A 25,748-nucleotide genomic window follows, 5' to 3' on the forward strand; every position below is an offset into this window, starting at 1 on the left:
CGAGAAATGGATTAGCTATATTTTGCTATATAGCAAGGGTATATAGCACTTCCCGCGGATACAACACATTGTTCGTCAGTCAGTTGGCCGCGTGCTACCACAGCGGTCGTCCGTATGTTGCTTTTGACGAAAATACCTACGTTCTCTCATGTCGGGAAGGAGTGTGGTTCAGATAAATCTTCATCGCCATCTAGTGATTTATACAGTAAGTACCAATTGTACATTATTAAAATTATACCTAATTTATGTGTTTTAGGGTTGCCTTTCGTGTGGCTTATTCTGCGAAATTAAGGTCTGATATCAACCGACCTAGGCGACGAAAACTTCCAAAACTTCATTCATATCTGTTTCATTCATTTCTTTTCCTTCCAATTTTGCCAGGGAAGGTAATGAACGAATTTAGAAGGTAATGATAATGTATTTCAGGCAGTGCATTTAATGGAAAGAGGGTTAAGTTATTATAAATAGAATGTTGGTATAAGCATTTAAAACTGTATGTAATAATATATAGGGGAGCCCAACTGGTGATTTTTTTGAATTTAACTAGAGCGCAGTAGATTAACATAATCTGCCGCTCTACATATAATACCAGACCGCACTCAAGGACTGTGCTGAGAAATTTGACACGTTACTAAGAGACTAAGTGAGTTGGAATCATCTGATACCTGTCGACGATAAGGTAGAGAACGGGGCAAATGTTTGGAATAAAGGGCAGAAACTACAGAAACATAAACACAGGCCGATAAGCAATAATAGTGCCTCCGCCGTCAAAAGCGACAATTCCCAATCCGTGCGTGATAAATCTCAAAAAACTGATACCAGCAGTAAAAAGCGGTGTAAAATCCCTCTCAGGGCGGTGGACCATCGCAAGTTCATCCATCTGTGGAATATAGCTTGAGGATCGGAGGACATACGGGCATATCTGCTGTTATTCATGGTGCACTGTCGATGAACTTAAGCTCAAAGCGGACTCCAAGACTTTCAAAATAGGAGTACCCTCGACAATGTATGAATCCTGTTTATTTCTAACTATGTAGCCCGATAATCGTGGTTATTTTTTTGTAAATCCAACGTCAATGGGAGTCAGACAAAAACCAACCAGTAATACTTAGTTCGGAATCCTGATTTGTAACCTTCACTGGATCTAATTTACCAAAATGTAAGGGGTCTTAACACCAAAGTAAGTTTTTCGGGCTTCTATTCTGTTGGTCCAGACTACTTAGGTACCTGCATAAGGGGTCTTAACACCAAAGTAAGTTTTTCGGGCTTCTATGCTGTTGGTCCAGACTACTTAGGTACCTGCATATATCTTAAAGGGGTGTTTAGAGCATTTGAATGGTCCAATACACTCCATGCTTAATCTGGTACTTACTCTCCGTACATATCCTCACCATTGGAAGATCTCACGGGTAAGACCGATCCCAAAGTCAAGGTATTCTTTTCTTTCAGCTTTAGCAAAGCTGTTTGAGTCCATACTCCATGGCACGTTGTCGAAACAAGTGAAACCATTATTCCTGTGCAACACTCAGCATGGTTTCAGAGCGAAACGGTCTGTGAAAACTAACCTGACCTTGGTTGACACCATCTCAGAGCATCTGGATATGGGTATCCTGATAGACGTCCTGTATTATGATTTCCGAAAAGCCTTCAATCGTGTGGGTAACGATGTATTCCTACACAAACTAGACGCTATTGGGTTCAATCCACATTTGCTTAACATTTTTGCCAGTTATCTGCGTGATCAACCGCAGTACGCAACGACCAGCATGGCCACTTCGTACCAGATCCGTACCATACTCGTTCTGGTGACAGCCAAGATTCAATCTTGGGGCCTTTCCTATTTGGAATAATGGTCAATGACCTGCCCTCGGTTATCCATAACGCTCGTTGTCTACTCTACGCCGACGATCTTAAATTGGTATATTGAGTTGAGAAGGAGGAGGATTGTAAGTTGCTGCAGGAGGATGTTTCATCTCTGTTCCAATGGGGTCGGGATAACAAACTGACTTTCAATGCGGCTAAGTGTCAAGTGTGTAGTTTTAATCAAGCCCTATTTTCTACACATGCTCAATTTTTTCTTGGACCTGAGCCAATAGACTCTTAGATCAATAGACTCTTGTAATAACAAGAGTCGTCTCAGTAAAGGATCTTGCGGTCATATTCGATACGCGGCTAACATTTCACGACCATATCAAAGCACTTGGTACTGTAGCTTCAGTAGATCAGGCTTTGTCACTCGCAACGTCAGAGAATTCCATGACCCTTGCCCCATAAAAGTTTTTACAATGTTCTGGTCAGAAGCAAGTCGGAGGCGTCAGCATTAGCCTGGATCCCTTACGAGTCAACGTTCATTCTACTATTGGAAAAGGTCCAAAAGAATTTCCTTAGGATGTATTACCAAAAAATATTTATTTTAGGAACCCTGGGCTTCACTTCTTTGGAGGTGAGGCACAACTTAAGCCTACTACTTTTAGCTTGTTGGGCTTTTCGTGGAGACTCTGGCTGGCTTGAACTAGCAGAGAGGCTTGTAAGACCTTTTGTACCGGACATTAGAAATATAATCCTTAGGCTTCTCCTGGTGCATGTCCTGTTGACTCATGAGTGCTTGAGATTTTGCGAGTTTATGGAGCTACGGTGGATGGATTGGCAGTCGAGTGTATTTGGATGTTAATTTTAAATTAAAGTATGTAGTTTCTCAGTGTGTTGGTGACAAGACTGATGTAGTGCTGTGTAATCATTAAATAAATAAACAATACGAAATACGTCTTCAATCACGTAAATTGTGCTTGACAATCGCTACAAGCTAGGTGGTAAATCATAAGTCGCGATTGTCAAGCCGGAGTATTTGTTAAGTCGGCTTGAACGTCTGCACAGCGCTTAAGACACGTGATTTTAATGTTGTTCATTATATTAATGGTGTTAATTTTCGTTAACTAAAGTTTTTTTATTGCGATTTCATAAGTTTGTTTCTTTACCCTCCACTGATAAAATTACCATCCATGCCCATTTCATTACCAGCGCGTAGTTCATTACCACCAGTCTTATTAAATGAAAAGTAATAAGATTACGAAGGTGCCTTTAACATAAAAGTGTCAATAAATGAATCCACAATGCATGAAAACCCAAAAATTTACCATATAAAAGAAAATTTACAAATCGAGAGAACATCACCGATTTGCACGAAATGAGAGAACGACCCTAGAAGGCAAGAAAGTGATCTGTGTTCTTAAGCGGCTGGGAATTCGCTATCTCAGCAGGGTCTAAACGGTCGGATCGCGGTTGCTTCGAGAAAGGGTGATAAATGAAGAAAATTACGACGTATTCTTAAAGCCTACATATTTCGCATCTATTTGTTTCATTTAATTCTTTTTCATTTACTCTTATGTCAAATAATCTATAGGTACCTAATACGTACTATTCTATAATTGGATAAATATCACTTATTTATAGTGATATTAAAATAAGATAAATTCGTAAAGTAGAAATGTTTCAACCTACATAATTTTGGATTTACGTTTGGTTTAGCGCTAGGAAAATAAGTGTTTTAAAGGATCATAGCTTGCTACGACGATGACATTATGTCACGATATTATAATGTAGAATGCGACGTAATCCGTTTAAAATTTAATAAACAGCGCCTTTACGCCCTGATAAACATGTGCCTTACAACCGGGATGTCATTTAATCTTGTAGTAATTTACTAACATAAAAATCGCGTCTCTACGAAATTGTTTTGTGACATTTTTTCCCGCGTTTCTTTTTTGCGTCACAATAAATTCATCATATTAACGCGGACCTCAAGCTTTGTATTAAGGAACGGGCCCGACGGAACCCGCTGTTTTATTGTTTTTTATGTGGGCTGTTGAACATTTTTATTTTATCAAATTGTTTGTTTCTTTGTCATGTCGGAGTCTGTTATATCGCAGCAAATTAGTGGAAACTGGGAATTAATAGGACACGTCTGGCGTCGCGCTTACACTAATTAAGCATATTAGGATAGGCTAATTAATATACATATTATGGAAGTCCCATTGTTCAAAAACTAAGACCTACTTGTGGGAATCCTGGGATATAGACTAGATAAACTAATACACGTGTTTCTTGGGTATTTTATTCAATAGGTACATTTACTTACGCATTAATTTATAAGGCTTATGAACAATACATACATAGGCTCATGTCAAATAAAAAAAATTATACCTTTTACGACCTGTAGGTATTATTAAGTATTTTGTCGTCGACGTCGAAATATCGGGAGCTCGAAAACAATACAAAAGGTAATCACGGTTCATATCCTAGTCGATATAAGTCTAGTGAAACTAACCGTGAATCATTCAAAACTGTTATTATTATGTATTTATACTATTTATCGCAGCATCGACAAATATCTCTCTTCTTTACATTAATGTTGACTGATAGGCATCTTATGGCTTTAAGTTGCGTCCGCCCTACGTAATCTAAGAGTTTGTTTTATACAATAAAGTTTAAATAAATACTTACATACAATCATATATCGAAACAATGCATAAATCTTACGTTCACCTACATTTATACCGGAATAATCCCATTTTCGGGATCACCCAAATCACCCAATCATTTCTCGATACGCGCAATAGCCAGTATCATTTCGGTGGCCCTTACGCATTACCCGAAATGGCAGAATCAAAGTTCCTGGAGGTTCCGGGAGGGGCCATAGATCACTTGGCTTGGGGTACACTTACGGTATTATCGTTCACCTAAATGTGGTGATGTCGTAGCCAGGTACGATATTGTTTGATGCGACGAAATATCAAGAATCAGTTTAATATTAAAACTGGTTAATGAGCGCCTATTTGTTTCATGGTGACAGAGTTTAGATGAAAATCTCTAAAGCAGCCGTGAAAATGCGGAATCTGTGTGCGGTACTCCATGGGAGGGGGAGACTCGACCGCAGCAAATAAGTGGAAATTGGGAATTAATACGATACACCTCGCCGGCGCATGCTAATTATGTCATATTAAGATGGGACTAATTACGGAAGTCCCCTTGTTTGCAAACCGACGGAATATTAAACGATATTACATCCAGGCCGTATCTCGTTGAATGCGCGAGCGAGTTAGGGTCTCACGGCGCGATTCGGGAAATGAATTAGAGATTCACTAGATATGAAATAGTAAAGATATGTGACGTTCCACGGCCGTTACCTTATGGCGGCTGGCGCTTACGTCGCATAGCGCCGCAATAATATTAAACGTTTTGCCATGGAACGTCACATATCTTAACTATTTCGTATCTAGTGAATCTCTAATTCATTTCCCGAATCGCGCCGTCGGTCCAACAACAATCACAACAAGATTGCGAGATTTTACAAAAACTACGCGTAAACGGAGCATAAAAATACAGGTACGTATGACCTCAGCTCATGTGCTCATACACGTTAGAAAATACCTTGTTCTCGCCAATAGAGTAACTATTCAGTGCCAGGATGGATTCAACTGCAATTAATATGCGGATGCAGAATTCATTTCATTCCAGTCGGTCTAGCATGTGTTGCGTTCTCGCGCGCGCACCACTGTCTCTAACTGTCATCCATTGGGTGCAACAGAAACTTGTTGTTAATGCGTAGACGTCAAAATGACGTTTAGGGTCGTTGTGAGAGTTGTGAGTTTCCGACCAGCTAACTTTGACATATTTTTAAGAAGTGTCTCGACATTTTGATGATATTTCCGATTGGATGTTTTCATAAGTAGTAGAATTTTAATAATATTTTCGATAGTCTATTTAACTAGTAGAGCTCTCCGAAGTCGACATTATCCTGTGCTCGGTAAGCTGATAGAATGACGCCCCAGCTACGTGGAACCGAGGTACGAGTAACTATAGGCAGTTATAATTACGTTAACTATTATTCTATTATTAATATTCCATGTCAAATGCTGAATGTGAAATGAGAATTTGGAACAGATTTCACCATGTAATGAAACTGCATGACAAATGTCATATGACATAGGACATATCACTTGCAAGAAATACTTGTCATATATTTAACTTCAATAATTAGAAAAAGACGCTCTACTCAATAATCGAAGTAGAACTTGCCTACGCTATCAACAGAATGCTTTTAACAAATTAAAAGCTTTCATGGAAAGTACCCGAGGTATTAAATTAATTGACAGTAAATTAACGAAAACAGAATTTTTCTCCCTAAAATCCACCGTCCGTGGCTGATGACAGTTGAAATGTCCTCGCACATTATTTTAATCACTTAAACAATTGCGTATTAAACGTCATTTTCTGACACCTCGCATAAGAAGCGACAAGCGCTATAATATTATGTAGAACTACCGGATGGGGTTCTTTTAAAAAATATGTGTACAGAGTCGGCAACGCGGACAGTAGTTGCAAGCGTCCATTACCGGTGACCGTTTATCATCAGACGGGCTGCATGAGCGCTTTTTTACTTTACAGTGGTCGTCTATGGCAACGACACGGTTTATATCGTCACGTCACGCTATAGCAGGGGATCACGTAAACGTCTATTACCGTCGTTGGTAAACTAAAACCGAGGGTATACAATCTTATAGGTACACTGGCATTCAAAAGTGCATGGAGTTGTTTCAGCCGTAATATTAAAGCATTAGGTACGGTCGACATCTATCCATGCACTTTTGAACGCCGCTGTACTTTTAGGTCGAACTTTATTGTGACAATAAATCGTGATGTTGCTCTGCATGACCTTTACTCTGTATCTTTAGTTATTTAAGTAAAAGTAAACAAAATCAACCCTCAAATGGCTCCTTAAGCCAGTTGAGGGTAGATGAAAACATTACACGATCAAATAATGTAGGTTAAAGTTAGGCCGTTCAGTGACTGATCCACGCGGTCTTGTATATGGTCGGTTTAAAAACCAATAAATATTATAACTACCAGAAAATGTACAAATTGTTTGTTTAAATACTTTTATTTAAATACCTACTTAAAGATACAGACTTTTATAGAAAACGACCTGTGCATATTTGCCCCCGAAGTAGTAAACGTCTGCAGGTAGCAGGTAATTTTAAAATAGCTTACCTGATTGATACGAGTATCATAGCGAATATGAGGTATTTCCCGAGGAGGGGCACAACCAGCGACGTGGGGGGGATGATCTCCACCACCAGCAGGAAGAACACGTGGAGACTAATGAGGATTGATATCGACAGCGTCACCTGTTGACAGAAACAACTGTTACAATACAAATATGTAATAACCAAACGTTTTTACTATTAAACTTGTAAAACGAGAACATAATAAAATAATATGTCATATATTTTATTACCTTTTAAACTTTTCTAATCTGTCAAAACAAATTACACCTAAAAACAACACAATAAACACAATAAACAACTTATGACTAACAAAAATAAAATAAACTAAAAACTAAACAGACTAAACTAAAACTACCTAAAAAGTAAAAACTTACAAATAGAAAATTGACCCCAAGTCTGTGCCGTCCGGTAGGGTGCCCAGAAGGCTGGTGGCGTTACCGCGCTGAACGGCAACGCCAATGCGTTGGGCGAGGTAAGCTCCAGCCTTCCGGTCACCCGTTGCGTCTATTAAGCGCTGGGTCAACTCTTTAAATATGCTGTGCGCGTCTTGACCAAAATAAAATTATTTTTAAGAAGGTAATAGATCTGGATCCGTCCTTGCAAGGGTGAGCTGGCCGTCACAAACTATATCTTTAGGTAGATTAAGGCAAGATTCGGCTTAAAATAATTAATATTTTACGACTTCTATCTTAAAACTAGCTCTCAGGACTTATACATATATATGCTAATATAGGTAAATTTGTTCTTTGGAAACACGTGGTCTTTTTTGTAAATGGAAGTGTACCTTAAGCCAGAGAATTAATAGGGATACACAGACAACATAATATATATCATAATAAGACACAGAAAATTCTTGTCAAATCCGACTCACAACATCCCTTTTCGCGGTAAACCACTTATCCCTTGCTCGATGTATTAATGTACAACATTTCTATATAAAAGCTTACATCCGTGACGGAATGGGTCCGTATCTACGTTCATAACTCGTGCAATACACATTTATAATATACAACGAATATACATATAACAAAGATTTATATTTTTAGTACTTTAACCTTTTGGACGCCAATGACCGATATATCCGCACCGCAGTCCAACGTCAAAGACGGATTAATCGGTCACAGACCACAGAGCAACATAGACCTATACCTGCATATGCATAAAGTTCAATTTCAGTTTTGACACTTCGGTGACGTGGCCTCCGAGTGTGCAGCAAGCGTGGTTAATAGTAAGATTAGGTATGCAAAAAAATAAAATAAATTACCAATAAAGTTAACCGTCCCTTTCGATTCGTTTCCCACGAGTTTGGACGTATTTCAACGGACCGTACGGTTTCATTTCCTTTATTTCATGGCTCAAATTAAAAAAGTAAAACATTCCCCACTCGTCCACGTCGCATTTGTATTCTTGCCCTACTTTCATTAAACGTTTGCTGGAGTTACAGCCGAACCGATAATGGTTTGGGCTTTTATTCTGCCACTGGCTTTTGTAACGATTATACATAAAAAAGTATAACGAGTAAAAGGGTGTGAGTTCATGCGAATTTTATTTTATTAAGTTGAGCCATTTTTGTGGCTTCGTGCCCGAAGTACACTAGCTTCGCGTCAACAAAGATTCTCTTTGACGTCACTTTCGTTTGCGACCTAGAAAAAAGATGCACTAATAAGTATTTCGGCTTATTGTAGAGTTAGACCAAGAAAACGCTGCAGAGATTTTGATAGCCCACGCAGTGCAAGTGTTATTTTAAACGTCAAACTCTTTTGAAATTATGACGTATAAATAACACTTGCTATATTCTTGGTCTATCTCTATGAAGTTTGTTGCTGGTGGTATCAAATCTTGTAAATCGAATACGGCAAACTAATTTGTGGCTTTGTTACTTCGATTTTTGACCTTCATAATAAACGACTGTTTTATCATTTAATTCGTATTGTCGTTAGGCTGTCGCAGTCTTTGCAGGAATTATTAACACCTTGAAATAATGTTGGACTTGGGTTACTCTCTTACGCAAAATGTTTGTAACAGATATAAGATTATTAAAAAAATACAAATGAATTGCCCGTTCAATAATCAGTTCAACCTTGGAGGCGCGATAAAGGACGTCTTAAAAGGATTGGGAAGGTAAGGGAAAACATTGTAAGCGAATTCCCGCTTCAATTGACCAAGTTACTGCGGCTCCTCTAGCGACGTTAAATTCAAATAAAAGGAGCAATTCAGAGAAAAGTGGACAGCTCAAATATTAGCCTTTTACCACGACGATTATTAACGACCGAAGCAACTTTTACTGCTCTCCCGAGACAAGGACGTAAGTCATTCGTATTGCGAAAGATGTAAGATAGAATTCTCGTCTTGGAAAAGCATAAGTCATTACCAGACGTTAAGTGTTACCGGCGTTTTATTACGGGACTTTGGACTTTCGTTTGAGCGCGATGGCGACCGTTTATCAGTTTTGTAAAGCCGCAATCAAACGGGCCTATTCGGATTTCGAGATAATCACAAGATCTTGAGACGATTTAGAGATCAACTAGATCTAAGTACATTAGATATCGACTAGATGTGACTTGGATATCTAAATCATAACTTGTCGAAATCGTACAAGAGGACCTCCAGAATCGCGGAAACGTCAAATTTGATATATCTATCTTACAAATATCTTTATATTATCCGTATCGTAACTTGTTGAAGTCTAGTAGAAATCTAATTCATTTTCCGAATCGAGCCGATAGGCATTTTACCTTCATCTTAAATCCTCTATTGCTCCATACACCAATACTTAGACATTAAACGCTTTGAATGACTATTGCCTTAAAATTATATTAAATTAAAGGTCACACGAACCCTCCGTCAAAAAATAATAAAATTAACTTAATTAACGTGTGATTCATAACTTTCATAAGAGCGATACCTATGTACTCCGCATAAACTCCGTATAAACACACTGTGCCATTACTAAACCTTATCTCGTTACAATATAGAGTAGATTGTACAACAAGGGCATAAAGTGACCCATTTCTACCCGAGGCAATTTTTTGGTCTGAGCGAAGCGAAGACCAAAATAGTAGACGAGGGTAAAAATGGACATTTATGCCCTTGTACACTCTGCTTTTCACTTCGATTGCGAGGAAAATAAAATTATATTTTTCACGGCAATTTACACCACGAAATTGTCGTAAAGCGAAAGAACATAATACATATTAACCAATTCCCGCCAACTAACTTTTTTTTTATAAATTTTCATCATGTGATCAGAGTTTCAGACGCTTGGTTTTCTGCCAAGTCTAACATTTCGGAGCATTTTTGAACGATAATCGACTCCTATTTTATGTGATTTACTAAATTTAATGACAGAAAATACTTACGGATTTCTAATAAATTGTAGCAAAAATAAAATAATATAACAAGTTTTGTCATCTACACAATTTTATTGCTCAGTAAAATTGTGCAATATGTTTTAACTGTTTGGCTGTTGAGACCGATTACCTTAGTCTTAGAAGAAAATTTTACTTTTATGCTCTAGAGCTGCGGTCGGCAATCTGCGGCCCGCGGGCCGCATGCGGCTCGCGAAACTGTCACTTGCGGCCCGAGAGGCGCCTTGGCTATTTTGTATGTAATAGTGACAAACGACAATGTCTCATAAAGTCATAAATATTAACAAAGTACGGCCCGCGTCACCTCCGTTAACTACTATGTGGCCCTTGGCTGCTAAAAGGTTGCCGACCGTTGCTCTAGAAACCAGAGCATAAAATGCGATTTTATGTCGTCTACGCACGACATAAAGGTGCACTTTTTGAGCATGAGAAGTGAAAAGTATATTATTGCCTATTGGTAAGTTAAGTTACACCTGTTTCTATCAACGTAGTAAAAAGTACGTAGAAGTAGATACTGCATTAAACATTAGAGGTGAGACTGAATATATATTGGTGAAATAAATCTACAGCCATGAATAATAAACGAGGGTTTATTAGGGGACACAAACACAAACGGGGAAAAAGAAAATTGATAAAAAGGGACAGGGTTGTATTTAAAAAGCAACTTGGACTTAGCTATGTTTGATAATATTGGGGTTCCAATAGGGTTTTAGGTGACTTGAGTGTATTTAATTCTAATGTTCGTGATTGGACCTTAAAGAAAGTCACCATTTATATATTTTTTCAAAATTTCAAAACCAAAGTGAAAACCAAAGGCTGTCTTTCCACTGAGGCGGCGATGAAAGAAGACGTGCGGGAACCAAATAATAGCATTGGTTGTAATCCAGCGGAGCAGAGAAGAGATGTTAATTAATGACAATATCAATGATATTGTTCGATTCCCGCACGTATAACGAGTAACAAATTTTTATATATAATAGTAAAGGATAAATCCCTCTAGTTTAAGGCATGTAAACAAATAAAGAAGGAATGGAAAGATTCTTACGCTTCTGGTAAGCTTCGGAGCTCAGTTGGTTAAGAGCGATCGGACCGGTGTTCCGAAAGGTCGCAAATTCGAATCTTGCCCGAAGCGGTGTTTTTTCCCATTTTTTCTTTAGTTGGTATATTTATTTTTATACTTAAGGAATTTCAAGCTCCAGCCAACTCTCTGAATGCTATGGTTGACTGGTAGAGAATGCCATTTGGCATTAAGTCCGCCATTTGTACATTTTTGTATATACTTTGTGCAATAAAGTTTAAATAAATAAATAAATATGGGTAATATTAAAAAAAAACAGATGATCGAGGGCCGGCCAACGTGCGGCCGACATGTTGCAGTAAGCGTCAGCATTTACACGGTATGTTTGCAGATCGCATTACCCACTTGCCGCGCTACGAATCACGCCGCGCCGGTTAGTCAAAGCCAGAGTCGAACGGGTTTCGATGCTACAAGCGTGGTTGAATTGCCATTGTTCGTTTGTTCATGAAGTAGCACAGAAGTACATACCTAGCTTAAAACGCTTAAGCACCCATATTTGTAGTATTTATTTTAAACTTTATTGCACATCAATAAAGGTATACCATTGAAGAATCATAATTTCATTGAAGTTTGTCGTTTAAAATAACACTTGACTGCGTATGCTATCAAAATCGTTGCAGACTTGTTTTGGTCTAACACTACTTTTATCAGTTTAGTATTGAATGTAGGAAAATAAATAAAATGCGATTCTATGTGTATAGTGGTTACACAATTACTTATACAGAGTGGAACATTTCTAGAGACTGAGCTGAAATGATAGTCTCATCTAAGTGATCTACAATCGAGTTATTATAATCATAAAGCTGGATTAAAAAGTAAAAAAAAATCATTAAAATGATATATTTTTATATCAGTGACAACCCTACAAAGTTATTTACATTTTAAATTGACACGTGTCATTCAATAGGATCTACTCGTTAGTTGAAACATTTTTGCACTAATGTTTAACAAAATGTATCTCAAAAACGGTTAGAAATATTAAAGTAATTAATAAGTAAAAAATAAAGTACGTAGCCTAAACAATTCCCCGTTGCGTAATAAGTCCTTAAGTAAATAAGTACATGAGTAAGTTTATTTGCATTCAAATTAATCGAGCTTTGTTAAATCTAATCCAACCCCCGACGTTATAAATCAAGCTTTGTCACTCGTCTCTTAGCAGCTCATAGTGGCCAAAATCCATCACATGGACGTGATAAGTATAAACTTAGGATAAGAATTGATTGATCGATGGCGCGATGTTTCCTGTCGTTACGTATTCAAAGTACGGACAAGGAAAGCCGATTAGTTGGTGTAATTTTTCACCGCATAACGATGTCGTTATTATTGTAAAGCTGAGCGTTATGTAGCTGTTATGAACAGTGATCGTTAATTTTCTAGCAATTTTGGTGCAGCATTGTTGGTTAAAAGCATCTGTATGCCCTACTCTAGGTAGAATAGACAATTAAATTAGGGTTAATAACAGTAATATTAACCTTAACCAATCCTCTCCCTAGAAAAAAATTGAAGAAAATCCTTTATTTTTACTATGCTGCACCAAAATTGCAGGAAAATTAACGATCACTGGTTATGAAAAACTGTTTCCTTTTAGTGGCTAGAATGGTATTTACGGCGAGGGCGTACTTTTAATACTGAAGCGAAGGATGCTATAATTGAATCCTAAGCGTAGCGAGGGATTCTAAAATAAAATCCTAAGCGTAGTGAGGGATTCAAGTTTTAACTCCCAAGGTGAAAATAATTTTGCTACCATGTGACACATACTGCTAATAAATAGTATGCAAACAGAAAAGTGCTACTTTGATCTCTAGGTACTAGCAGCAAAAGTGCCTCTTTGGTCCCTACCAGCGGGGAAGAAAAAGCCCGATTTTCAAATAGGTGATGTTAAAACAGTTTTTTTTCTAGTATCATGAATGGCTTCGGCTGGTGAGTTGCGTTGTGACTAAAGTCTGTATTTAAATAAAAGTAAACAAACAATTTGTACATTTTTGGGTAGTTATCACATTTATTGGTTAACCGACCAATTACAAAACCGCCTGAATCAGTCACTGAACGGCCTAAGGGTGGAATCACATCTATCAGCATCGAGCCGCATTTTATATATGAGAAATTGCTCGTTAGTATGAAGATGCGTACGCATCGGAAAGCTGAAAGCATGCGTACGCATATATAAAATGCGGCTCGATGCTGATAGATGTGATTCCACCCTAACTTTAACCGACATTATTTGATCGTGTAATGTTTTCATCTACCCTCAACTGGCTTAAGAAGCCATTTGAGGGTAGATTTTGTTTGCTTTTATTTAAATACCTAAAGATACAGAGTATATTTCATTGCGTTTGAATAGGGCGAGAACATTTATTGGCCACTCATAAAGATGCGATGAGGCGCCGCGGATCTAGTGCGAACAATAATAATTTATCTTGTCTGTAGGTAATCAATATTAACAATATGAAACGGGTTGTGTGCTGAACGTCGGGCAAGGTACGGTGACTAGCGTTAGAGAAGATTTAAAAAGTAAATGCTCAACAGTGGATATATTTATTGGTTATCATTACACATCGGTAACTCGTGGCATTTAGGTAGCACTTAAAAGATTAGTGATGAGCACACATCGGTAACTCGTGGCACTTGACAGTTTCTGACAGACTAGTGATGTGACAATGTTCTTGCTATACGAGTCGAGAAAAAGAAACCACTAAAAAAAGGAATTTATTAAACTAATCTTTTAAGTGCTACCTAAATGCCACGAGTTACCGATGTGTAGTTATCATGATAATACGGCGATAAGAACTTAAGCTGGTCGTTTTTTTCACGCTTGCCACTTAAAATAGCCTACAGCTCGATCCGAACTTTAAGATACGTTAATTAATATGTCTAGAAACGATATGGATTAGATATGGCAGTGTCAAGTGACGTTTCTTCAAACAGAAACGTCACTTTTGACACTGACACATCTAATCCATATCGTTTCTAGATATATTAATTGACGTATCTTAAAGTTCGAATCGGGCAGTTAAAATCTATCACGTGGAAAGTAACACATAAATATTAAAAAAGATGATTGATTTTTGGTGTCCTTAATTGATTTCTTCTCATGACATTCATATTCAAATTACGACCAAGAAAAGCCAATAAAGATTATCAAACTACACAACGGGACTTAAACGCGTATTTAAGTTTTAAGATTTACCTCCGACGTTTCGAGGACGACGTTGTCCCCGTGGTCTCGAAGAAGACTGGCTCAAGTTGACATCAACATCTTCTAGCCACGCGAGTTTTTCGAACTACCCGCACTTGGTCTTGTTTATCAGTTTGAACGTTTTGCGCACTAGGGATGTTACTCTGTCGACACACAACACTAACGATATTCGATTTATCGACTGTCGATATTCGTTTCCGCTTACATTTGCTAATGACTAGATTCCATGTGGATGAGATCTTAAAACCCTCGTCCCGATTAAAATTGCAATGTTTTTTGATTTCAATGGCTTCCCGCACTTTTCTACTGTAGAAACGGCGATCCGTGGAAACGATTTTAGGGTTATGCAGCTCAATCCAGTGGTTTGGTCCTGACTCCAGCAAATGCTCAGCCACGGCAGACTTGCAGCCACGGCAGAATAAAGATGTTGTAATTTTTCACGACGTCGTAACAACGTCTTTATAGCGTTGTTCGCGCCGTAACTTAGACGCACATTTATTACGGACCGCGGTTTTTAACGACCATGCGCCAAGAATCGACGTGTGGACAGTCATTTGTCTTGTTTGTAATAAATATTATGATTTTAATAAGATGGAACGGGATGATCTGAATGGCGGCGGCAAGGTCTAGCTAGGTTAATGGTCAATAGACCATTGGGGTAAGCAATTATCTCACAGCCAACGCATAAGATATATTTTGAATACGACAAACTGCTCATTATTTTCACTTTTGCCGCTTAGAATAATGGCAAAATCCAACTTATGTAACGTGATAGATAATTATACATCGGTAACTCGTGGCATTTAGGTAGCACTTAAAAGATTAGTTTAATTAATTTCCGTTTTTAGTGTTTTTTTTTCTCGACTCGTATAGGAAGAACATTGTCACATCACTAGTCTGTGCCTGCTACCTAAATGCCACGAGTTACCGATGTGTGCTCATCACTAATCTTTTAAGTGCTACCTAAATGCCACGAGTTACCGATGTGTATAGATAATTATTAAGTAGGTAAGTAATGTTTGTTTTATGCCATCCATGAATATCTGTCGTGATATATTCAAAGTACAAAAAAATTGTTGTAATTTTTCACGACGTCATAAGAGCGTTGTTATAGCTTTGTTGGCGCCGTTACTTAGACGCCCATTTATTACTGGCCGCTATTAATGAGGATGAGCCGAGGATCGAGTGTGGACGGCTATCATTTGTCTTCGGCTTTTAGACGACTTGGTCTTGGTTAATCTATGGAAGAATGAGAGTGCGTGGTCGACGTAATAAATCTTGGTAATGTACATCCGGTATCAGAACGATAAGGTTGGTATCAAAATTCTATTGGACCAGCATCCATAAGACTTTAGGCTAGGTACAATGTCTGAAGTTTGTTAACTTGAGATTGTTGATTTTTGATCTTTTTAAGACATACTTTGTATATTGTTAAATATGCAGGGTAATTTTATTATGGCTGCTCATGTTCTAAGAACTAGATAGGTCTAGAACTAGATAGGGATAGGAACTTCATAGGTCATGCAGAACAACTTTTACTATGGAGCCAACCCTGAAATAGCGAAAAATAGTGGTTCGCATATTTTCGCATCTCAAAAACTGGTCAAACATAACAAAATCTACTGTATAATTAGGTATAGGTCCCAGCAGTCACGAAACCTGGTGTATTATCTGATTATGCCTCATGCTTTCAAATATAAATCTGAAAGAGCAGGAAATTTCAACTGCGAAGTGAAGAGAAGCAGTTTTTATTTTATCACCGATTGAATAAAAACTCAATCCAGTCCTCATCCGAGGATGTAAAAACACCTTAACAACTTGCGCTCCCTAAGGCGACGGTTTCCTTAACAGCAAGAGGCTAAACGTCTCGGTTTAAAATTTCAACACTCGTTTAAGCGTTTCCTTTCATCTGGATTTTGTATAAACTCGATGGAAATATTTACAGAGATTAATTACGGTCATGATGCTTTTTATTCTGAAATATAATCCTTTCAGATTAAGGATTATACTTAAATGTATCTACTGAATTAAAAAGAGCTCGAGGGTGGCGGTTGACATTGAAGCTTATGGTAGGTACCCACAGAACAGAGGATGCTTTATAATGTTACAATTATTTAAATTAGAACTAGTGGCTCTGTGAGCTGTAAACCTCGCGAGCAGAGCTTGAAATAACATGGTGCTAAGAGCTTTAAATACACCGTGTTTTTTTTGATTTCCGTTAATTTCAAGGGTGCATTCCTGAGCTTAAATCAAGTAACTTTCTCAAAGACACCGATGTTCTAATTAAGTCCATTTCGGAGATAATCCATAATTTATTTTTTTACTATAAGGCCTCTACAAGCGTGTACACTTGCCTTAGGGCCGGCTTACATATTGATTAGTGTTTAGAATGAGTTCATACATTTGCTACTAAACTTAAGTACAATCTCGGTCGATTGATGTACGAAATGACATTGATATGTCACAGATTTCAATTGTTTGTTTGAGTTAAATGTAATGCCCGTGTTACAACAACGCTATATGCTATATTTAATTACTTTTTAAACAAAAAAAAAACAAAAAAGAAAACAAAAAAAAAATTTTTTTTTAAATTAACTATGCCATTTAGTTCTTATAAACGTACTTAACTATACCCCGAAGTTAACGGAATTCAATAAAAACACGGTGTATAGTAAATTAAAGAAAAACAATACGAAATTTATGTGTAAAAAAATACAAAAAGTTATAATATCCCAGCATACAATTACTGGGGATCGAACCCAGACCCTCTGTGCAAACAGAAAAAGCGAACGTTTACAAACTGAGCCAAATAGTTCTTAGATGGGTTGACGAAATTTAGCTACTCCTTCTCAAATTAAAATTAGTTAAAATTAAATATCTAAATACCGCCTAAACCAGCGATAATTTTTTTCTGCATTTTTTGCTATTAACTCTGTAAACATGTTTCAAAAAGAAAAAAGTCTTATGATATCGATACGACTATTTGTTTAGGCGCCAGGTATCACGACTCCGCCATTTTTAAAAATTTCCAAAAACCGGATTGACAAAAAAAATTTATTTAGTCATAAAATTCGGTCACAAAATTTCACGAGAATCGGTTAAGAATTGCGACCTGTAGAGGAGAACATCCGGACATACGAAAGCAAAATGCCCGAGTCAAAACGTAGACCTTCGCTTCGCTTCGGTCAATTAAGTAGGTACCTAAGAAGAATACATACTTATAACAGTATTTAGAATAAGTCGATGCTCCATATAGCGCAAGTCGATGGCAACTATAATCTTAAGAGCCCATCAACGTGCACACTAGCGCCACTGCTAATTAATCGTGATTATTTAAATTTAACGACAGGTATTTAAAAAAGGGGGCCGCTACGTACTGTATTGTGTATTTCAGTACCTACCTTTTGAATACATCAAACTAGTTTTTATGTTGCTGGATTCGTCGAACTAGGACCTCAAAACAAAAACGGCGACTTTGGACGCATATATTGATTAGTCCAGCAACATAAAAACTAGTTTGATGTATTCAAAAGGTACTGAAATACACAATACAGTACGTAGCGGCCCCCTTTTTTAAATACGTGTCGTTAAATTTAAATAATCACGATCACCAGTGGCGCTAGTGTGCACGTTGATAGGCTCTTAAGATGGTGCTTTGATCAACTAAACTAACTGAACTAAATGATTTTAAAACATATGGGTTTTTAAAATCATTTAATACGTATGGAAAAACGTTGACAGGTGGATTTTTATTAATAATGAATTTCACTAAACGATTTCACTATGATCTCAACCGAACCTTATTTCGACATCACTCGTATTTATACATTCGTGCAAGTACGATGCACTGCTTGTAAAGTCAAAATGAAATCAATGTGTATTCAGAAAAGCATAACGGCCGATTTGCTTTAACCATTTGTTGTTGATGCCATTAGGCATCTCATGTGCAACAATAAGTCTAGTAATAATACTGTTCTGAATGCATTTCACACAAACCAATTAGCGTTAGCATTTGTCAAAGTCGTATCAAAACCAGACCAAAGCCTTAATAAATTATTATATTAGAATCTCCCTCCTAGAGTGTTTTTTTTTCGGTCGACGGCGCGGCGTGACTGGCGTGAGGCGTGTCGAGATCCCGATTTTAGCAGCTTTCAATGGCGGCTGACTCGACTAATTTAAAATATTTAATGAAGCCATCAGTTAATTACTGCTAGGCACTTTAACACAATTACGGCCATTTGTTTAATTTAAATAATTCCGCTTGCTTCACGACCGACATTTGTTGACATAATAAGCAGTGTTTTTTAAATTACTTACATAGTTAAAACTAAACAAAAATCTGCTAGTCTGTTTTTAGGGTTCCGTACCCAAAGGGTAAAACGGGACCCTATTACTAAGACTCCGCTGTCCGTCCGTCCGTCCGTCCGTCCGTCCGTCCGTCCGTCCGTCTGTCACCAGGCTGTATCTCACGAACCGTGATAGCTAGACAGTTGAAATTTTCACAGATGATGTATTTCTGTTGCCGCTATAGCAACAAATACTAAAAACAGAATAAAATAAAGATTTAAGTGGGGCTCCCATACAACAAACGTGATTTTTGACCGAAATGTACCGTAAAGGTACGGAACCCTTTGTGCGCGAGCCCGACTCGCACTTAGCCGGTTTTTAGTTTCTTAGATAGACAAAGTGTTGCAGTCTCATATATAGCTGGTCAAGCAAATCTTGTCAGTAAAAAACGGCGCGAAATTCAAATTTTCTATGGGACGATATCCCTTCGCGCCTACATTTTTCAAATTTGCCGCCTTTTTCTACTGACAAGATCTGCTTGACCAAGTATACTAAACGACATATTGGGCAGAAAATTGATGTTTATGGTGACACAAGTGTAGAGTTAGCTAGGTCCGACTCTCAAGCTTGCTCAAGGTACCAGTTACAGTTATCGGCTTATGCCGATTTAGCCGCAGAAGTCGCAGAACGCAGTTTCTGTGGCTGAAATCGGCGGAGGAGATGATGATGAAGCCGATTTAAGTTTAGAATGCTTCTGTCAGTATTATACATAATTCTATCCTCCTCCTTGCCGTATCCGGCAATGGCGAATGGCGTTCTAGTGTTCATAAAAAAGTAGATCAATTTGAGCAGCAGCGTCTGGAAGACCTAGATGCTAAGCGCCATATGCGCAAGACGCGACCTAAGCCCTCCTACACATACACCCGTAAGTCGACTGGACAACTCCATTGCGCTTCGTGTGACTTAATTCTATAATTATAGGTAGGCTGGCCACCCTAAACCCTGATAATAACACCGACTTTTTCCTTCCCCGCCGTAAGCCTCTATCATCAGATTAATAACGCTAAAAGATGATTGCGATGGGACAAAACGCAACGCAAGTGGTTTTTGCAAATTGGGCCAAAGTATTAAATAACTTGATTTACCCTTGTTTGACCTAATAAACTTTTGATTGAATGTAACCTTTCGCCGAATTCTTCATTTGACGGTTGGAAACAGAGAACTTTTCAGACTCGTTACAAAGCAACCGTTACCTAACGTAATGAGGTTTTTGCTATGAGTCTTTGTAAAGATCACAAAAGAAAGAAAGAAAGATGATTTTCAGTGGAATAAGAGACTCCTATAGACTATACACTTAATAAGTATCATCTGTGCTTATTATTAAAAGGTAAACATTAGGTTTTTAAACTGTTAATATGCACTTGAGGTAAACATAATGCTTCTCCTACGCAAATCCATCTCCAGTAGCTTTAATACTATTAGTACTATTACTTATTCTGTGGTAGCGTGCTGTAAAATCAAACTTTAGTACTTACTTTACTTTAACTTATGAGCATGCTTAATTTTTATGTCATGCTCTGTTTACCTGGAAGGTTAAATTAACAAATACATAGGTAGTAGTTCTCCCCGAACTGAGAACTCGCGGTTCGCCAAAAATATCAATTGAATGCAGTGCTACTAACGCTACGTCTTACGTAGGCGAACAACGCGCGAACGCGGCGCGGCGCGGCGCGGCGCGGCTAAATCAATCCTTTGATGCCCATAGAAGTGTCCTACGTAAGCGATCTCGTTGCGAACGCGGCGCGGCGCGATTTGCACGCGAATGTCGGGCGGCGAGGCGCGGCGCGGCGCGGCGCGGCGCGGCGGCGGCGCGGCGAGACGCGGCACGGAAAAAACAAACCCTTGTTGCATATGGAAGTGTCCTAGGTGAGCGATTTAGACGCGATGGCGATGCGGCGCGGTGGCGGCGCGGCGCGGCGCGGAACGGGCGCGATCAATCCATTTGATTTTTAGACGCGAATATGACGCGGCTAGAGGCGTGGCGTATATAGAATTACCGGCTATGATTTGATTAGTCGACTCCCGTTTGATTTCTTTATAGGTTTTCCTGTAATCTATAGGCACAAAACTAAAAAATATGCAAATTCGCGGAAATTGACATAAAAGACTTAACTCCAGTAGCGTCTATGGCACTTACGACTATTCTGAGTTCGCTGTAATAAACATTCGGCAAAGTAATTAATGTAATTATTTTAAGCTAATTGCGAAGTCTAGGTCACAGAAAAGAGCAACTACTTTCGTTTTTAACCGCCTTAAAAAAAAGGAGGTTCTCAGTTTGACCGGTATGTATTTATGTATGTATGTTTGTCCGTGATTTTGATGCGGTTTTCAGTGGGATTGAGAGTGCGAGTGCGAGTGCGAGTGGGAGAGGGAGTGGGTCCCTGTATTACGTGCGCGCAGCAAGATCAATCGATCGTCATAATGAGACAAAAATAAATAACGCGAAATAAAAAAGTAAAAATATAAATAAATCAATTAAAAAAAACAAACATAAAAGCAAAATAACTTAATTTCTTAAAAAAACCGGCCAAGTGCGAGTCAGACTCGCGTTTCTAGGGTTCCGTACATCATTCCGACTCACGCTTGACTTCACATTTCTAATAGGTTTTCCTGTCATCTATAGGTAAAGAACAATTTTGTATATATTTTTTTCAATATTTTAGACCCAGTAGTTTTGGAGATAAATGGTCATTTTTTGGCTATTTTCTTAAATAACTTCAAACCTATGTATTTTAAAATTATAAAAAAATGTCCATCTTTAGGTTACTAATGTACATAAGTGTACCAAATTTCAACTTAATTGGTCCAGTAGTTTCCGAGAAAATAGGCTGTGACAGACGGACAGACAGACAGACGCACGAGTGATCCTATAAGGGGTATAAGGGTTCCGTTGTTTCCTTTTGAGGTCCTTTCAAAAACCCAACCCACTGAAAAGCACAAAATATTTTTTTATATACCCAGACCCCACCTCTATCCTTGTCCAGTCCCTATCCCGTCGTAAAGCCAATTTCTGCCAAAACGTAATTAATCCATACTCCATACTATCCATACTATATCAATACTTAATATTATAAAGGCGAAAGTGTGTCTGTCTGTCTGTCTGTTACCTCTTCACGCTTAAGCCGCTGAACCGATTTAGTTGAAATTTGGTACAGGGATAGTTTGAGTCCCGGGGAAGGACATAGGATAGTTTTTATGTCGGAAATCATCCCTGAAGAGAGTGAAAAGGGGGGTGGAATTGAAAGAGTTAATGAATTGCCTAATAATTGAAGCAAGCAATGCGCGAATTGAATCATTGCTATTTGAATTATCCAGGCGCCATACCTACTTTAGCTGCTGTCACTAATTCCACGCAGACGAAGTCGCGGGCAAAAGCTAGTAATATTATAAATGCGAAAGTGTGTCCGTCTGTCTGTCTGTCTGTCTGTCTGTTACCTCTTCACGCTTAAACGGCTGAACCGATTTTCATGAAATTTGGTATAGAGATAGTTTGAGTCCCGGGGAAGGACATAGGGTAAGGTCACTGTGGGTAAGTCCGTCTACAAGGCAAGTCCGTCAACACGTTATAACTTTTGAATTTGAAGGCGTATGCGACTTTGGAGTCCAGTCGATTAACCAGTTCTTCGCGCTAGTTCCGTCACTGTAAAACAGATGGCGCTGTGACAACCAACTTCAGAGCAATCCGCCTCAACAAGTCATTTCGTGTTTTGAACTCGAAGTCATAGTGCGACAGCCATTCGAAAAAAAAATTTTAAAAATAGTTTTGAAAAGATTGAGCACCAAAAAGTAACTACGTCGGTAGCATAAGAACCAGTTGTCTTTATTCTATTTTTAAAATATCAGAAATTAGCTTAGTTTTGTAATTATACGTTCCACAATTTATCATATTAAAATTTGACTAAGTTGGAAAGTCCGTCTATTATGTTCAAGGCAAGTCCGTCATATGCCGGACTTTCGTTAAATCAGAGATTACCAACTGTTTGTGCGACTTTAATATTATAACGATTTGATAGGGTATCAAAAAATCCTCCTGACTTTGCGCATGATGTTACTTAATTAAATTTTGATCTCAGTAAATTAAAAGAAACGATTAAAATTCATTTTAAAATTACTATTGAACTTTTATTTCGGAAATCAAAAAAATAATTATTTTTAATTATTTGCCAAAAAAGGTTTACCACCCCATTTTGGTAGTATATTCGGACTTGCCTTTGTTTTAGAAAAATGGTGTTTATTTCGAATCTGAACCGTATATTAACAAGTTTAAAATACATTCTTCAACTTCTCCTACTTCTTCAACTTCTTCAACCTTTTCAACGTCTTCAACTTTAACTTCTCCTACTTATTCAACTTCTTCAACCTTTTCAACTTCGACTTCTCCTACTTCTTCAACTATTTCAACCTTTTCAACTTCTTCAACTTCAACTTCTCCTACTTCAACTTCTACTTCTCTAACTTCAACTTCTCCTACTTCTTAAACTTCACATCTCCAACCTTTTCAACTTCTTCAACTTCAACTCCTACTTCTTCAACTCGTCCTTCAACGCCTACTTCTTCAACTTCTCTAACTTCAACTTCTCCAACTGGAACTTCTTCAACTTCTCCAACTTCTTCAACTTCTACTTCTATAACTTCAACATCTCCTACTTCTTGAACTTCAACTTCTCCAACCTTTTCAACTTCTTCAAGTTCTCCAACCTTTTCAACTTCTTCAACTTCAACTTCAAATTCGACTACACCAACCTTTTCAACTTCAACTTCTCCAACTTCCTCAAATTCAACTTCAACTTCTCCAACCCTAACTCTTCCACTTTTGCACTTTCTTCAACTTCTCCAACTTTTTTTAACTTCTCCAACTTTTTCAACTTCCTCAATTTCTCCAACTTATTTATCTTCCTACTTCTTCAACTTCTACTTCATCAATTCATCCAACTTCTTCAAATTCTCCAACTTTTTCAACTTCAACTTCTTCAAATTCAACTTCAACTTCTCCAACTCGAACTTAGTCAACTTTTTCAACTTCTCAAACTTCTTCAACTTCTCCAACTTTAAATTGTCCAACTTCAACTTCTCAAACTTTTTCAACTTTATCAACTTCTACTTCAACTTCAACTTCTCCAACCTTTTCAATTTCTTCAACTTCTCTAACTTCAACTTCTCCTACTTCTTCAACTTCAACTTCTTCAACTTCGACTTCTCCAACTTCTTTAACTTCAACTTCTTCAACTTCAACTTCTCCCACTTCTTCAACTTCAACATCTACTTTTTCAACTTCAACTTCTCCAACCTTTCAACTTCTTCAAGTTCTCCAACCTTTTCAACTTCTTCAACTTCTCTAACTTCAACTTCTCCTACTTCTTCCACTTCAACTTCGACTTCTCCAACTTCTACTTCAACTTCAACTTCTCCAACCATTTCAATTTCTTCAACTTCTCCTACTTCATCAACTTCAACTTCGACTTCTCCAACTTCTTTACTTCAACTTCAACTTCTCCCACTTCTTTAACTTCAACTCCTACTTCTTCAACTCGTCCTTCAACGTCTACTTCTTCAACTTCTTTAACTTCTCTAACTTCAACTTCTCCAACTCGAACTTCTTCAACTTCTCCAACTTCTTCAACTACTACTTCTATAACTTCAACAACTCCTACTTCTTGAACTTCAACTTCTCCAACCTTTTCAACTTCTCTAACTTCAATTTATCCTACTTCTTCAACTTCGACTTCTCCAACTGGTTCTACTTCAACTTCAACTTCTCCAACCTTTTCAATTTCTTCAACTTCTCTGACATCAACTTCTCCCACTTCTTCAACTTCAACATCTACTTCAAGTTCTCCAACCTTTTCAACTTCTTCAAATTCAACTTCAACTTCTCCAACTCGAACTGCTTCAACTTTTTCAACTTCTCCAACTTAACCTACTTCTTCAACTTCAACTTCTTCAACTTCGTCTTCTCCAACTTCTTTAACTTCAAATCTTCAACTTCGACTTATCCAACTTCTTTAACTTCAACTTCTTCAACTTCAACTTCTCCCACTTCTTCAACTTCAACATCTACTTCTTCAACTTCAACTTCTCCAACCTTTCAACTTCTTCAAGTTCTCCAACCTTTTCAACTTCTTCAACTTCTCTAACTTCAACTTCTCCTACTTCTTCCACTTCAACTTCGACTTCTCCAACTTCTACTTCAACTTCAACTTCTCCGACCTTTTCAATTTCTTCAACTTCTCCTACTTCTTCAACTTCAACTTCTTCAACTTCGACTTCTCCAACTTCTTAACTTCAACTTCAACTTCAACTTCTCCCACTTCTTTAACTTCAACTCCTACTTCTTCAACTCGTCCTTCAACGTCTACTTCTTCAACTTCTCTAACTTCAACTTCTCCAACTCGAACTTCTTCAACTTCTCCAACTTCTTCAACTACTACTTCTATAACTTCAACATCTACTTCTTGAACTTCAACTTCTCCTACCTTTTCAACTTCTTCAACTTCTCTAACTTCAATTTATCCTACTTCTTCAACTTCGACTTCTCCAACTTGTTCTACTTCAACTTCAACTTCTCCAACCTTTTCAATTTCTTCAACTTCTCTGACTTCAACTTCTCCTACTTCTTCAACTTCAACTTCTCCAACTTCTTAACTTCAACTTCTTCAACTTCTTTTCAACTTTATCAACTTCTGCAACATCTACAA

The 25,748-nt window shown here is 37.9% G+C and overlaps 1 protein-coding gene across 2 annotated transcripts in view; it reads right to left on the reverse strand.

Annotated features, from left to right (window-relative positions):
• Window positions 1–25,748, reverse strand: part of LOC134792369 (acetylcholine receptor subunit alpha-like) — a 126,502-nt gene that overhangs the window by 32,836 nt on the left and 67,918 nt on the right. For both annotated transcript variants that reach the window (XM_063763650.1, XM_063763651.1), the window contains exon 6: window positions 7,048–7,184. In XM_063763650.1, the coding sequence (XP_063619720.1) occupies window positions 7,048–7,184 (137 nt within the window). The remainder of the gene's footprint in view (window positions 1–7,047; window positions 7,185–25,748) is intronic.

Source organism: Cydia splendana, chromosome 7 (assembly GCF_910591565.1).
Source record: "Cydia splendana chromosome 7, ilCydSple1.2, whole genome shotgun sequence".
In the NCBI taxonomy this organism is placed as follows: Eukaryota; Metazoa; Arthropoda; class Insecta; order Lepidoptera; family Tortricidae; genus Cydia; species Cydia splendana.